Source organism: Natator depressus, chromosome 2 (genome assembly GCF_965152275.1).
Source record: "Natator depressus isolate rNatDep1 chromosome 2, rNatDep2.hap1, whole genome shotgun sequence".
In the NCBI taxonomy this organism is placed as follows: Eukaryota; Metazoa; Chordata; order Testudines; family Cheloniidae; genus Natator; species Natator depressus.
This window is the reverse complement of record NC_134235.1, coordinates 15,731,434-15,748,487: the sequence shown is the minus strand read 5'-3', so window position 1 is coordinate 15,748,487 and position 17,054 is coordinate 15,731,434. Positions and strand designations below refer to the sequence as shown.

Here is a 17,054-nt window from a genome sequence, read left to right as displayed (position 1 = left end):
GTATGGTAACACCCATTGTTTCATGTTCTCTATGTATATAAATCTCCCCACTGTATTTTCCACTGAATGCATCCAATGAAGTGAGCTGTAGCTCATGGAAGCTTATGCTCAAATAAATTGGTTAGTCTCTAAGGTGCCACAAGTCCTCCTTTTCTTTTTGCGAATACAGACTGACACGGCTGCTACTCTGAAACCGAACATTTCTGAGTGACGAACAATCTCCATTCCCGAGGTGTTCATAACTCTAAGGTTCTACTGTATCTATGTACCTTGTGGATAAATTCTCCTGAATCTGGCATAGCCTCTCCAGATCCCAGGAACTGGAGCCCGTGCTCAGACCCACCACTAATGCATATCTTCCAGCACACTAATGCAACAAGGAGTTCTTAGAGCTCTGAAGGAATTCCAGCATAATCTGTATTTTACTGATGGCATCTGAGCAAACAATTACATATGCTTCAGCTTCACACCTGATGCCAGGAGACACCCCAGTTATTTCCTATCCAAAGGATGGCCAGAAACTATGATGCCCCAGTGTGATATGTATTGTCAGAGGTGGACATTTTTAATAGCTCACTGTGGGGGACAGAGGGGCGGGGGGCGTGCACAAATTATAACATAAACATGATCTTCTCTGAACTAAAACCAGAAGAACTATGGTTTGAGGGTTTTCGTTTGTTTTCACCTTTGCTATCTATGTTGATTGAGCCGTAGTTTCATAGCTGTACAGGATGCAACCTTTGCCAGCCAATCTGCTGGCTCACTCTTGTCTAAACCAGCAATAGCTTGGCAGCGATCACTGCAAATGCATTTACTTATAGGGTTGTGCTGTGATTATGCACTCATTACATTGCTGTAGAGTTTCTTTTTATATCTGGATTTGATCATTAACTGTTCTAATGATTAACCACAATGCAACTCATTTGAAAGGATTTTCTCTCGTTAGGCTAGGTGAGCACAAGGGCCTGGTTTCCTTACCCTGCCCTTCCCTTGGGCCAGTGACGTTCTGTGCCCAGGCATGCACTTTTCCACCAGCATATTTGTGAGTTGAGCTACTTGGAAAGCACTTGCAAATTGACATGTTCACAAACGGAGGCTGGGTTTAGAGGCCACTGACAGCCAGGCCCAGTGGAGCTTGTCCATTTCTGATTGATAGGAGATGTTTTTACAAAGCCACCATGTGCAGAGCAAGGAAGGGAGCAATCTGTAGCCCACAGACAGCCGTGCAGAATTTCCTTCCCAAAGGGTTGACTGGGATTTGGAACTCCTGTAGTTGCCAGTGTTGGCAATAGTGGTAATTAATATGTCTTTTCAAATGGAAAGTACAGCTGGCTGGGATATATTAGATACTTGTCACTAAAGTTCTACGGGATAGCGGCTCTTAATGCACCCTGCAGCCGTCTCTCAAGGCTTAACTTTGCAGCACAAACACTTTTTCATAGTCTCTTCATTGACTGTCTCCTGTTCTGATTCTGTCTCGAGTACCTTAGTGCAGTGATCTCCCACCTTGTAACAGCTGAGGAAACATTCAACTACTGTAGTAGCAGAGGGCCCCTCCATACTCTCAGGACAACCAGATGTCGCATTGCAATGTGATGTTACATGACTGCAGTGATATATTATATATATTATTATATATTATATATATTATATATTATCAATATATAATAGGGCAGTGTCAAGATTTATACCCGTCTCTTCCATACCCCATCCTCTCTCCTGCTTGAGGAAAGTGATGTCACCCTCCTCTTCTTGGCTGTGGGGAGGCTTACGGTCTCTCGGTTTTACACACTTACAGGATATTGGTTCAACTCTTACCTGTAAGGCGGGGGAGGTTGGGAAATGGAACCCTGGCAGCACTTTCACTGCACGATCTGTTGCCTCAGCATGCCCCATTCTGGGAGGTCTGTGTATGCCAGTAACTTGGGGAGCTCTGCAAACAATGATCCTTGTCTCTTCCGATGTGCTGGGCATTTCAGCCATGTGCCGAGTGGCAAGGGCTGAAGCTCATCGCTTTAATGTCCCAACGGCTGTTTGTGGAGCTTTAGGGAAAAAAGAAAAAAGAGAAAACAAGGCACCATCAGTGTGAGTGCCTCAAGAGCCCATCAAAGAGGAATATGCAATTGTGACAGCAACCTGATGTCAGTGTGAATCACAATTAGGCAGAGATGACTGCAATACACCTATGGTATTTTTGACACTGACACGGATGAATAAGGGTCTAAGTCACACAGGCCCAACTCCACAAAAGGAATCAGGCATCACAGCACCTAACTTTTAGGTGCCTAGAAAATCACAGGAAACCAGTGTAATCCATAAAGCCTGAGTTAGGCAGGTAGGCTCCCAATGCAAGGAATGGGGAGAGACAGGCATCTCAGACTGCGCTCCACAAAGCCATCACGTGTACTAAGCCCCACCCCTCTCATGCAGATAGGCGCCTAAGCCCAGGCTGCAGGGAGGTGCCTCCCCTGAACCAGGGGAAGACAGGCTCTTGGCCACCCAAGTTGTGTGAGGGACCCAAAACAAAACAGTGGGGATGGTGAACAGCATTCTGTATAGCCGTTAGCCCAGTGGTAAGGTGCTCACCTAGGATTCGGGAGTCTGCCAGTTCTAGTCCTTCTTTCTCTGGGGACAAAGGGAGTTGAACAAGGATCTACCACCTCTTGGGTTAGTGCTCTAACCACTGGCCTACATAGTCATTTTCACTAGCCCAAATAATATGTAATTGTTGACTTGTTTAGCTAAAGTGAAACAGCTTCAATAGGAAAGACTGAGGGAGCCCTACACCATAATAACCTATAGTCCCCATGGCTAGGACACTCACCTGAGGTGTGGCAGAGCCCAGTTCAAATCCCTTCTCCCACTCTGGAAGAGAGGAGACTTGAACTGGGGTGGGAGGGGGGATCTTCTACATCCTGGCTGAATACCCTACCCACTGGGCTAAAGGCTGTAATGGGGGCTGGCTGCCTACCAGGTTGGGCCTCTGCATGTTACTGCACTGGCCAAACGCCCATTTTTCCAGGTGGGAGATAGGTCTGGATGCCTGGAGAGAGGAAGCAGTGCACATGCTCAGGCAGAAGATAGGCACCCAGGCATGCCCAAAGGAAAAACGTGGGTGCTAAGTAGCAGCAGAAGCAGAGTTTTGTGAATCACAGTGGTGTCTATCAATGGGACTTACGTGCCTAAGTACCTTCATGGACCCCACCCATAGGACTTAAAGTAAATGTTAGAGCTAGCGTAAATCAAAGCCACATAGATGTGGGACTCTGCCAAGAAATTTGATTGTCTGTGACTTGTTCTACAACTGGGATGTGGGGGGGAGCTAAGAATTCATGCACTGGCATGGGTGAATCAGCTTGGTAAAACAAGAACCAAATGTTTGGGTAACAGAGAAGGAATGAACATATCTTTCCCCCTCGCTAGCTAATGCACTTCCCATGGCGGGTCCGTATTTGAGGCTGAAGTCTTGAAATACTGTACAAGAGGCAATTTGTAGCCTGACTGTAAATGAGAAGTGGCAGGGATCTCAGGAGACCAGCCTGTCCTCACAGGAGCCCCAGCTCAGGAGCAGGCCCAGGAGTTTCAGATAAGCTAGGGCTCCTGGGCCTTCAGATCATGAAGAGGTGTCAGGGGGTCACAATCTCTTTGCCCTCCCCCAATTGCTAAATGGAGAGACATCCCAGCTGGATAGGAGACGGGTCTCCATGTGGAAAAGGCTGAGTATCACTCAGATAAGACCATCCAAGCTGGGTGCTTCTCCAAACTCCTGACCCTCTACCAAAGGCTGGTAATGGAGATTACGCAACAAGAGGGAGGTGGCTGCTCTCCAAATGAGGTCCACCTCCATAGCTCTTTGCTGTGACCCCTTCATTCCTTCTCGGTCCCTTTGAACTTGACATGGGTTAATTAGTGGATAAACCTTTCAAAGCCCTTCCCGAAAGGACTGTGAGCCTTGTTTGTTCATTTGTAGGCCGTGTCCCAGGACTCCACGACCATGGCCCCTACCGTCACCGTCGTGACTGAGGGCTACACACGGACTCAGTACTGTAAGTGGCCATGCGAGTGTCCCAAGTGGCCCCCTCGGTGCCCGGCAGGGGTCAGCCTGATCACCGATGGCTGCGAGTGCTGCAAGGCGTGTGCCAAACAGATTGGAGAGAATTGCACGGAGGCTGATACCTGTGACTTCCATAGGGGCTTGTACTGTGACTACAGTGGAGACAGACCTAGGTACGAAATAGGAGTATGTGCACGTAAGTGATGTATGTATATTTTTGGCTTAGATACACAGCTTTGACACCTCCTATTGCTCTGAATGTACCCAAGACTTGTCTATTAACAGAATCATAGACTTGTAGGACTGGAAGGTGCCTCCTTAGTTCATTTAGTCCAGTCCCCTGCACTCAAGGAAGGACTACATAATAACTAGACCATTCCTGACAGGTGTTTATCTAACCTGTTCTTAAAAACCTCCAATGACAGAGATTCCACAACCTCCCTGGGCAATTTGTCCAGGTGCTCAACAATCCTGACAGTTCGGAAGTTTTTCCTAATGTCCAACCTAAACTTCACTTGCTGCAATTTAAGCCCATTGCTTCTTGTCCTATCCTCAGAGGTTAACACAGTGGTCCCCAGACTTTTTACCTTGCGCGCCCCCCCCTTTGCATTTGTCTGCATCCCTCCTTCCCCCAAGAGACCATTTCTCCAGTTTGTTCAGATCATTTTGAATTTTAATCCTATCCTCTAAAGCACTTGCAACCCCTCCCACCTTGGTATTGTCCACAAACTTTATAAGTGTCCTCTATACCATTCTCTAAATTATTGATGAAGATATTGAACAAAGCTAATGTACTCAATGCTTTTTTTGCCTCTGTCTTCACGAACAAGGTCAGCTCCCAGACTGCTGCACTGGGCAGCACAGCATGGGGAGGAGGTGACCAGCCCTCTGTGGAGAAAGAAGTGGTTCGGGACTATTTAGAAAAGCTGGACGTGCACAAGTCCATGGGGCCAGATGCGTTGCATCCGAGAGTGCTAAAGGAGTTGGCGGATGTGATTGCAGAGCCATTGGCCATTATCTTTGAAAACTCATGGCGATCGGGGGAGGTCCCAGATGACTGGAAAAAGGTTAATGTAGTGCCCATCTTTAAAAAAGGGAAGAAGGAGGATCCTGGGAACTACAGGCCAGTCAGCCTCACCTCAGTCCCTGGAAGAATCATGGAGCAGGTCCTCAAGGTATCAATTCTGAAGCACTTAGAGGAGAGGAAAAAGTGATCAGGAACAGTCAGCATGGATTCACCAAGGGCAAGTCATGCTTGACTAATCTAATTGCCTTCTATGACGAGATAACTGGCTCTGTGGATGAAGGGAAAGCAGTGGACGTGTTGTTCCTTGACTTTAGCAAAGCTTTTGACACGGTCTCCCACAGTATTCTTGCCAGCAAGTTAAAGAAGTATGGGCTGGATGAATGGACTGTAAGGTGGATAGAAAGCTGGCTAGATTGTCGGGCTCAACGGGTAGCGATCAATGGCTCCATGTCTAGTTGGCAGCTGGTATCAAGTGGAGTGCCCCAAGGGTCGGTCCTGGGGCTGGTTTTGTTCAATATCTTCATAAATGATCTGGAGGATGGTGAGGATTGCACCCTCAGCAAGTTTGCAGATGACACTAAACTGGGAGGAGAGGTAGATACGCTGGAGGATAGGGATAGGATACAGAGGGCCCTAGACAAATTGGAGGATTGGGCCAAAATAAATCTGATGAGGTTCAACAAGGACGAGTGCAGAGTCCTGCACTTAGGGCGGAAGAATCCAATGCACCGCTGCAGACTGTGGACCGAATGGCTAGGCAGCAGTTCTGCAGAAAAGGACCCAGGGGTTACAGTGGACGAGAAGCTGGATTTGAGTCAACAGTGTGCCCTTGTTGCCAAGAAGGCCAATGGCATTTTGAGATGTATAAGTAGGGGCATTGCCAGCAGATCGAGGGACGTGTTCGTTCCCCTCTATTCGACACTGGTGAGGCCTCATCTGGAGTACTGTGTCTAGTTTTGGGCCCCACACTACAAGAAGGATGTGGAAAAATTGGAAAGCGTCCAGCGGAGGGTAACAAAAATGATTAGGGGACTGGAGCACATGACTTATGAGGAGAGGCTGAGGGAACTGGGATTGTTTTGTCTGCGGAAGAGAAGAATGAGGGGGGATTTGATAGCTGCTTTCAACTACCTGAAAGGGGGTTCCAAAGAGGATGGCTCTAGACTGTTCTCAGTGGTAGTAGATGACAGAACAAGGAGTAATGTTCTCAAGTTGCAGTGGGGGAGATTTAGGTTGGATATTAGGAAAAACTTTTTCACTAGGAGGGTGGTGAAGCACTGGAATGCGTTACCTAGGGAGATGGTGGAATCTCCTTCCTTAGAAGTTTTTAAGGTCAGGCTTGACAAAGCCCTGGCTGGGATGATTTAATTGGGGATCAGTCCTGCTTTGAGCAGGGGGTTGGACTAGATGACCTCCTGAGGTCCCTTCCAACCCTGATATTCTATGATTCTATGAACAGAACCAGACTCAGGACCAACCCCTGCAGGACCCCAGTCGATATGGCCTTCCAGCTTGATAACTACTCTCTGGGAATGGTTTTCCAACCAGTTATGCACCCACCTTATAGTAGCTCCATCGATGCTGCCTAGTTTGTTATGAGCAGGTCACGCGAGACAGTATCAAAAGACTTACTTAAGTCAAGATATACTTGACTGTAAACCTTCCATTCCCACTGCCCCTGAAAAAGATCTGCTGGTTCTCCAGCCTGTTGGTCAGTTGAGAGGTGACTGTAGGGGTCTTGCTCTTTGAGTTGGCTGTGGCCAGGAGTAAGAAGGACACCGCATTTGGAGGCCCAGTCCTACCCTCCGATTTACAGCCGTATGCTCCTCCATTCCCTGGAACAGTAGGTGATGCTCAGTGTGTTGAGTAGGCAGGGAAGATGTCTTGACTGGCTGGCAGATACACATGGCTGGCTTCAGACCAAAGCAATATAGGCGCATGCTTGGGATGGTGGGCCACAGGGAGACCCACCACTCATCCCTGCCGGGGGGCCCAAAGGAGAATGCAGCCTGCTGCCCTGACAAGAGGATCAGAGAGGCAGTCATCTCTTGGCCTGATTCCTCACCCTCAGCAGCTTGAGGTCCCAGCTCAAGTCTCGCAAGGGACCCTGACAACCCTGAGGCTGGCCAGGTAGAGGGAGGTTAGGGGTCTCCTGCTGATCAAGTCGATTAGGACACAGCAGTTTCTCATGTGACACTTCACACTCCTTTTACCTTCACACTCCTTTCAGGCTCCTTCCCTGCTCTCAAGGTACTTGCTTCCTTATTTGGGATTGTCTACCCATTCTCCATGCATTTCAGCGAATACACTTCGGGACTGATCCTGCAGAGGACTTGGGGCCCCGGGGACTGAACGCCCTCAGCACGTTCCAGGAATTGGCCCTTATATGTAAAGGCCATGCAGAGCTCCTTATTCAGCAGCAGAATCTGTCCCTGCTCATTGAGAGTGTTATGCATCTGGTCCTGTCCATCCAATGTATATAGTATAATCTTATAATAATATACCACCTGAAGGAGATATACAGGTGTTGGGATGAGTTTGAGGTTTGCGGTGAAACCTATGGAAAACGCAGTGACTGCATGTGGTTTCAAGTCAAAACCTTCAAACTTCTGAGGGTTTGGATGGGTTTTTCTGTTTGAGCTTTGGGATAACTCCAAATGAAACTCTCAGTGTGAGGGGTACAAGGCAGTGTGGGCCTGCATAAATCATGCGGGGGAAAGGTTTGCAACAAATCCCCCCAGCAAATTGAAACCACGGACTTGCTTCCCGATAGTGTGTATGCAAGGATTGCAGCGTATCACTGGAATTCTCTGGCTGAGTTTTGTCTCTGTGCCCTCACTCAGAAACACCCTCTTCACAACTGCAGGTGGGCACAGGACACAGAATCTTGAATCTGCATTTGGATTTCAAACAACTCAAATTGGGGCGGGAGTTGGATTCAGGGATTTTGTTCAATCCATTCTAAAAATAAGAGGCTTTTGCAAAATGTGAATCTAAAGTTTCAAATCACCTGGCAGTTGAAGTGAGGTTTGGTTCAGGCCCCTCTTTAACCAACCTTAAAACTTTGTGATCGTTCCAATGCAAGAACATCTTTATCAATGAAGAGAATAGAAGGGGGACAGCAATGCTTTATGTCGCACACTGCTTCCCTGTGACTAATTATGAAATTGCAGCTTTAAGTTGCTACTTTATTACAAGCCCCTGACTGCCAATTGATTCCAATCAGAGCCTTGTAGAGCTAGCCTTCATTACAGAATGAGAGCTCCCATAACGTGCCTTTGCCCCAAAGGCTCACAAGCCCTGTTTCCAAGAGCACCCGTGTTGAATTGTTTGTGTAAGAGTTGCGCGGAGCATTCATGAGGCCAGGTAAAACTCAGTAGTTCTATTGTTCCTGGCTCTCAGGCTGGGAATTACTTCAAGTCCTATAAAATAATCGAGCAATAAACAGTCATAAGCTTTGCAGTCATAAGCTGCAATTCCCTGGATCATTATTACAGTCCTTTTGTGTCTGTTTGCTTGTTTGTAAGGGGAACTTGAAACTCAATGAAAAGCTCCGTGGATGCATGTGTGACTCCTGGCAGATCCAACAAGGAATAAAATATGTTCTTCAGACCTCTAAGAAGGAAAGTGCCACAGCTGTGCTTCGTAAGGGGGAGCTACCCTATTAGTGATGATAAGGCCTAAAATTATATGGACCTGCTTTGTTCTGCAGCAGAATGGTGCTGGCGCTTAAATTTTGGCCCTGTCAGTCTGGGGAGTTCCCCATTAAAGAAACTAGCTATTCTGAATACCGTTCATGATTTTCATGGTGTTCTCTCTCTCTCTCGATCTTTCTCTCGCTCTCCCCGTTTTAGAAATTGTGGGCGTGGGCTGTGTCCTTAACGGAATCCGGTATAAGAACGGAGAGACCTTCCAGCCCAATTGCAAGTACAATTGCACATGCATTAATGGGGCTGTGGGCTGTATGCCATTGTGCACCAACTCACGCCCCCCGCTTGTCTGGTGCCCAAACCCAAAGCAAGTTAAGATAGCAGGCAAGTGCTGCGAGCAATGGATCTGTGATGACTCAAAAAAGATCAGGAAGACATCTCCACGACATATCTCCTCTGAAGGTAGAGTGTGTGTGTGGGTAATGGGCATCGCCTTGGTCATCACGGGGAATTGAACCCGGGACTGCCAGAGCTAAAGTGTCAGCCTCTGCAGCTTGTGCTAAAAAATTAAGTCTCCCTAGCTGGCAGCTGCAGCAGACTCCTATCCCCTGTGAATCAGGCAGCAGAGAGAGCGCTGTGTAACTCACCCTGCAGAGTGCGTTACGTGCAGGCCACTGCTGTGTTCAAACCCTGTAGCACAGCTGCTGGACAGGTTTCTGCAAAATGCCCAAGTGCTACTGACAATTGCATTAACCACAGCAAAAGAGGGGGGAGGGGAAGGGGGGAGCTGTCACTGAAGCTAAGACTTCTGGCACTGGGAAAGTGCCATGGGCTGCTTCCTCATTTAGCTCTGCCCATGTCACATTCAGGCTTAGAGTTAGAATGCAAGAGTTTATCAACACAGGGGCCTCGGGTCTCAGACAGAATCGTACACGTGCGACTAGCCCCTCCTGCCGCTCGCGCTGCCATGGCTGCACGCTGATTCTTAGCACACTAGCTCGATCAGAAATTACGCCTCCCACTCCAGCGTAGACATACCCAGAAACAGGCCCATTCCACAGCCATGCAGCCCTGAATTTTGAGACAGTCTGGGTGGGGATTGGTGCCTATCACTATAGTGGCCTACACCCCATAATCTGAACTCCTCCCCCAGACTTCGGGACAGCGTGGGTCTAAACTACAACACGGGGCTCCCCCCTCCAATTGACCCTGACGCATGCAGCAGGGTAGCTGTGACGCACTCCCATTGCACTGCTACATCACCATGTCTGACTAACCTTCTCTCTGGAGTGTATGGAGCATCCTGCCATAAAGGTTGGATTGTATGAGCCCTAGCTAAAGCATGGTAGCTGAGAAAACAGGCAGAGAGGTGACTGCCCAAAGCTACTTTAGGTACTGATAATCCCTGTTACCATGGCAGCTGGATGCTTCACAGTCTTTAGTAGTGTATTTATCCTTATAACACTTGGTGAGGTAGCATAGTGCTATTATCCCCATTGTACAGATGGAGAACTGAGGCACAGAGAGGCTAAGTGACTTGCTGAAGGTCACACAGGAAGTCTGTGGTGGAGCAAGGACTTGAGTCCAGGTTTCCTATGGATTAGACTAGTGTCCTAAACACTGGGAAATCTTTCCTCTTCATCAAACAACCTTGAACCCCAAAAAAGTGTAACTTAGGTTCTGGATGGGTCTCCAGATCTGGGTTCAAATCCTGCCTCTGTCCGACTCATTGTGTGACCTTGGGCAAGTCACTTAGTTCTCCTAATACAGCCTTTGTCTGTCTTGTCTATTTAGAATATACATTCATCAGGGCAGGGACTGTCTCTTACTTTATGTTTGTATAACACCTAGCACAATGGGGCTTCTCTCTCTGTTGGGACCTGGAGGTTGTACTGAATTACAGGTAAGACCAGTCCAAGTTCTGCAAATTGTGTGGAAACCTGAGCTAAGGGTTGTGAATACATTAAACCCTGACCCCACCGTCAATCTGAGTGCCTTCTAAGTTCTCTGTGGACTATTCCCTCATCCCTATCTACAAATGAAAGGCTCTGGGCTACTCCAGCCCTCCACAAGGACTGTGGACCATTCCCTGAGTCAGCTGAATCAGTACAGAAATAAATGTTCACAATAAACTCAAATCTCATCTCACTCCTACACTGACTGGTACATGTTTCCATTGTTAATTGTTCATATTGTGGTAGAATATGGGAGCCCCAGTCTAAGACCAGGGCCCCATTGTGCTAGGTACTATACAGACAAATAAAGGAGGCAACCCCTGTCCCAAAGAGGTCACAATCTAGGAGGTCGCATGGGATGAACAAACAGAGCTAAGCAGGAAAATGGAGCCCTTTCCATTTGATTTAATTGTCATTCAGCGTATTGGCCTGGCAGTTAGAATGAGCCTTAGAAATCATGTTTGTGGGGTAAAATGATGTCATATGACTTTGGTCTGTAGCTTACGAAGGAGAAAATGAATCCTGGCAGAAGAACTGCATTATTCACACCTCATCCTGGAGCCTCTGCTCGAAAACCTGCGGGCTGGGGATATCAACGAGAATTTCCAATGACAACGACCAGTGCCAGCTCATGAAAGAGAGTCGCCTCTGCAACGTGCGGCCCTGTGAGGTGGATATAAACAAACACATTAAGGTGGGCCCATTTCACAGCTCGCCTTTTAGTTTGCTGATTGGTTGCCCCTCTCTGCCCAGGTGCAGGGCACTGAGAGCTATGTGTTGGAGAGTGTACTAAGCTGGATCTTCTGACAATGAATGGGATGGGAAATAAGGAAACACTGACCTGGTGATTAGCAATTGCAGCCTGTGGCCTAAATACAGGCTGGCCAGTACAGATAGGTGTAATTTCTCCTCCCTGGACCAGTAGGGACCCTATTCTTCCATTGCAGGATGGAAATAACTCCCATTGTGGGAAGATTGCTTTACTTCCCGCCAGGAGCTCCCTACAGATGACAGCAGCATACCAGCCACTCGTTCAGATGTGCCCATGGCTGGGCTAGCCGGAAAGTGATGAAGCAGTGCTCTCTGTAGGTGTAAAACAGTGGTTCTCAACCCACAGCCCATGGGCGACTTGCGGCCCAATCAGCACACAGCTGAGGCCCATGTGACATCCTCGGGGCCATACAAGTAGTATATATATTGTGTGGGTGCAGCCCACAAAGAACAAAGACATCTACACGTGTGGCCCACAATAGTAAATAGGTTGAGAACCACTGGTGTAAACTCTGCCGTTTGGAAGCATCCAGCCTGTCACGAGTGAGTTTGCAAATCCATGCATGTAAATCTGCAGCACCTACAGGAGACAGGTGTGTGGAATATTCTGTGAGAAAGTGTGTGGGGGGGTGGCGATAGAGTTAAAAGTCCTTGAAATTAGAGGGGATTTTACATTTTACTTTGATTTTTCTGTGTTGTGAAAATCAAAATGAGCAGTGAATATTTTTTTCCACACACGAGAGGTACAGCCCTAGTTTTCAGCAGAAAATGTCAGCGTTTCATCACTGAAGATTTGTCTTTGTAATAACACATGAAAAGATTTTTATGCTCCGTGGCAAAAATTGCCATTTTGTGAACAACTTTTGAGCAGCTAGATTTTGGGGCCTTAAAACGGCTTGAAACAAAATGTGTATTTTTTTTCCTTGAGAAATGTTGCAAAAAACATGCAACCATCGGCAAGTGCCTATGTTCATATGCTGAAATAAGGGCTTATGCAGCACTTAAAGGCTGTTGGCTCTCTGCATAGGGCGGTATTTGGTGTGGCAATGCTAACCTCACATGGCAGGCAAGGACTTCTAATTAGAGTTTGTAGAAATTTATCAGTACGAGAAATTTTCCCATTGTTTTTTATCAAAAGCTAGTTTTTTCATGAGAAAAGATCACTTGACTAAATTTTTCAATTGTTTTCTGTGGCAAAATCTGAAATGAAACAAATGCTTGTTTAGCTTTGACTCAAAATTTGTTTTTTCAAAAGCAGAAAAATTTTCAAAATGAGGAGCGTTGAGGTGTTTTTTGTCTCTTCGTGTTTTCCTTTTCCTACTCGAAATTTCTCCAACTTTGGAAAAGTGTCTGAGAAACAAAAACAAAAACAAAAAACGGTCACTTTTCCAAAGTAGGAGAAGTTTGGAAAAATTAGAGTGGAAAAAGGAAGGGGGAAAAATGAAAAAACGAAAAGAAATGGACCATAGGCATTATTCATTTTAATCACTTTCTGGGGGAATAGGTGAGAAAAATAAATTTTAAAAAATGGAATTTTTTTAAAAACATATTTGAAATGCAAACTTGTTTTCAATCCTGTGAATTTGAAACCATTTGGAAATATCAACATTTTTCACTAATTGTTTTCCGTTTTTGACCATCTTTACTGCCACCCTCAGGGAAGTGCTGCCTACGTGGGACAAAGTAGCATCTGGGAGCACCCAGCAATGAAAATTAATCTTTGCCTCTCTTTCTGTCCTCTCTCTCAATCTAGCCTGGGAAGAAATGCTTGGCCGTGTATAGGGCAGATGAACCAATGAACTACACCATATCGGGCTGTGTGAGCAAACGTACATACAGGCCAAAATACTGTGGCGTCTGCACAGACAACAGGTGCTGCTCTCCGTACAAGTCGAAGACTATTGAAGTGAGGTTTGAGTGCCCGGATGGAACTGGATTTTTCCGGAAAATCTTGTGGATCAACGCCTGCTTTTGCAACCTGAGTTGCAAGAACCCCAATGACATCTTTGCTGACTTGGCACATTACCACGATTACTCTGAAATAGCGAATTAAATTGGCCGAATGCTGGAATGAGCCACTGCTCTGATTTTACAGAGGTTTTAAAATAAAGGAGAATCTTCCATCCAGTGCCAATGTAACGTTTGTTTCTCAAAGTCAGAGTTAAGTCTCCTTTGTTTATCCCACTATATTGAGAGGCTTTTAAATAATGGGAGCTAGGCAGCGAAATACCTTTAAACAAAATCTGGCCCCCAACCCACTGCAAATCCCAACCAGAGCTGTTGGGGCAGATCCTGCAGCTCGACTGCTGGAGCTATAACAAGCTACACCAGCTGACTTGCTGCTGCTGGCTTTTCACTTACCACTGGGCTAAATCCTGATGCACTTCCTTTTACTTAACCCATATTCTGGAAAAACTCTCATTGGCCTGCAATAGGCATTCTGCCAGGGTAAAGAGTTAAGGATTTGGTCCATACATTTATATCAGGAGGTGAGGATTAGCCCCAATCTCTGTTCTCCTTAGCAGTCAATCATTCTTTAATTTATAGACGCCTCTATTAGTTCTTTCTGAGGTTTCACTGAGGCCTGGTCTACACTAGAAAATTGTTGGCTTAACTATGTTGCTCAGGGGTGTGAAAAATCCACCCCCCTGAGCAGCGTTATGCTGACCTAACCCCCCAGTGTAGAATTTGCCCATTCCTCCAGACTTCACCTGTCGGGGAGTTGGAGTCACGATGCCGATGGGATAGCCCCTCCCGGCAGCATAGGCAGTGTTTGTAGTGGTGCAGCTGTGCTGCTGTGGCATTTCTAGCTCTGAGTCTCCAGCCCCAGAAAACTAGCCCACGTGCACCTGACTCCTGCATGGGTGCACTAGCTGGGGAGCAGATGCAAAGAGCCACTCTATCCCCCCATCCCCACCCCCACCTCATGAAACGTCCTGGAACCAAGGAATGTCGAAGTCCTAGAACTCAGTGACTGCAAGGGCTGCTGTCCGGGGGAGACGGGGGGCAGGTGTGAGTTGTGCCAATCATTCCAAATCAGTGCTCATGAACCTTCGTACCAGACCCACATGATCATGCTTTTTTCCACCTAAAACTCCATAATGCACCATAAAAGATTTATGGTGCTATAATGCAGCGTGGCCAGAGCCAAGAAATTGAACCCTGATCCAAAGGGCTCCAAGGGATGAAGAGGTTTGTGGCTGGGCTTCTAGGTCATTCCTCACGCTAGATGTATCTGAGCTATGAAGTGAAGATCAGGAGCTAAACTTTTCCAAAGTCTGAGAGAGTTTGAATCCAGTGTTCTGATTCAGGCCAATCTGTAAAACCATGTACATAACCCTGGGCCCTTGTTTGTGGATATATACACACACTTACATATAGTGCACCATAACATATTCTCCTAGACACTTTCAGTGGCAAAGAGAGGGACAAGGCAAAATGATCAAAGGATATAAAATAACCAGAATCATGCTCTAGGGTGCATTTGTTTAACTTTTTTTCATAGTGTGATTAGCTAAACATTAGAGATGCCAGAATGAACTGTTGGCAGTGGACGTGACACACTGTTTACATCAATGGCTGAAAGATGCTCTTGTGAACTGATACACAACCATCATCTCCAGGATACGGCCATTTTCAAGTGAAGTGAATGCCTATCAGCCACAGAGCTTTTATCAAGACAATTCTGTGTTTCATTTGTACCAATTGAGAGAATAATAGTGGAAGGAGGTAAACTCCATTTGTGGTTTGAGATGGAGACCTTCTCCTATACTTTCAAGAGAAATATGAACCTTGTGGTGCAGAGACTGAGGACATCTGGGTTCACGTCCTGCCTCTGCCACAAACTTCCTTTAACAAGTCACTTAATCTCTCTGTGCCTTAGTTCCCCTATCTGTGAAATAGGAACAAGAATCTTATTCTCTATGCTTTGTCTGTCTAGTTAATTTAGACTGTAAGCTCTTCAAGGCAGGGCTGACTCTTGCTGTATGTTTATACAGTGCCCTAGCACAATGGGATGCTGATCTCCATTAGGACCTCGCGGTGTTACAGTCATACAAATAACACAATAATAATGCTAGGGAGGAAATTCCAATCTCTGAGCTGGTGCTAGAATTCTTTTGGTGCTACGTTCTACAGCAAAGATAAAGCTAAAGATCTGTGCTGGGGGGAGGCCACAGACAAGGCCCTTTGGCCCAAACCCTGTTCACTCCAGGCACAGAATCCCATGGACGTTCATGTACTTGTATGAGGAGGGGTGTGTGTGGAATTTGAGGGTCTGTTCCTGCTGCCGTCAGCAGCAAACCTCCAGTTGGCTTTGAAGTTGGTAAATTTGTGATGTCTCACCCTCTGTGGGCGCTTTACCTCTGTAAGGACTGAAGGCACAAGCCTCAGTGGTTTGGAACCATTTAAAGCAATAAGTACATCTCATGCAAAAATAAAAGTACCAAATATATAACTTAAACAAGGTGCCTTTGCACTGAGTCAATTATAACTTAAAAACACTGAGAAATGTATATGGGATTGTAACCCCTGCTGGCTAGAAGTGGCGCTCTGTCCCCCTCCAGTGGTGGCTAGGCCACCTAGAGATTCATGAGCCTGCTACAGCTTTGGATAACAGACATGTGCCATTCAGCTCCAGAGGTCCCAGGTTTGATCTTTGCTGCCGACTCCCCTCTATGGGTCTTCAGTGTTACACAATTAAAATGCAAGCACGTTGCATTCTGTCGGTAATATGATCACTAGCATTGTATTGTATATAGGTAATGTCGGAAGTTACAGAGCTCATAAATACTAAGCGATATTTTAAATTAAGCCACTGATTACCCACCTCCCGCTTTTTGTTTTGTTTAGGAAGACCAAAATGTGCAAGGTACTTTAAGAAGAGCAGCGTATTAAAATGATGGGACTAGAATGCTCAGTGTTACAAATTAAATCCAAGCTCAGCCTTGTCCATACACATATATCATTTCAAACTGTGATTTCATTATGTATATAACTGCCAGAGCTGTATTTGTACGTATCATTGTTCTGAGGTATTTAGAAATTTGTTGGGAAGGTGCAATTGGTTGTGGTCAAGAAGCCTTTGAGTTATGTTAGCTTCATAACAAATGTAAACGTAGGACTTGGCTGTACAACACGGTGTGTGTTTTCCCAGCTGAAATGCTACAGCTACACTTTAAAGGGAATAAATAACTGCAAAAACAGTGAATTAATACACAACTGCCTCCTTATTTAGAAGCATTTAGAAAGTGTGTGTGTGCGCGTACGCACAAACATATACATCTGTCCTGTTCCTTCCTTCTCTTCTGTACCTCTCAACCTGCAGGGCCCAAATATGAGGTGTCATGTGTGTCAAAGACCCAAAATGAAAGACACAAAAAATTAATCATTCAGGAAACTTAAAACGTGATGGGATCCTTTCCTCTAGCAAAAGGCCCCTCATGCCCCAACTACCCTTTGATTTGTATCTACGTGTCTCCTTCCTTGTACAATACATGTCACTGGGCCAGGACAACCCAGTCCCTACCGTTTGCCCAAGCCTGAGTGGGTAGTTTGGACTCCATAATGCCTTTCGACCCCTCCCCTTGGAGGGTGCA

General features: G+C 46.3%; 1 protein-coding gene across 2 annotated transcripts in view; it reads left to right on the top strand.

Moving 5' to 3' along the window:
• Positions 1-16,649, top strand: part of CCN4 (cellular communication network factor 4) — a 54,385-nt gene extending 37,736 nt beyond the window's left edge. The window contains exons 2-5 of one of the 2 annotated variants that reach the window (XM_074942939.1): positions 3,971-4,250; positions 8,936-9,193; positions 11,187-11,380; positions 13,211-16,649. In XM_074942939.1, the coding sequence (XP_074799040.1) occupies positions 3,971-4,250; positions 8,936-9,193; positions 11,187-11,380; positions 13,211-13,510 (1,032 nt within the window). In that variant the 3' untranslated portion in view covers positions 13,511-16,649. Of the gene's footprint in view, positions 1-3,970; positions 4,251-8,935; positions 9,194-11,186; positions 11,381-13,210 lie in introns of those variants that run through there. The other variant, XM_074942940.1, reaches the window with a different exon arrangement.
• Positions 16,650-17,054: the final 405 nt, after the last annotated feature.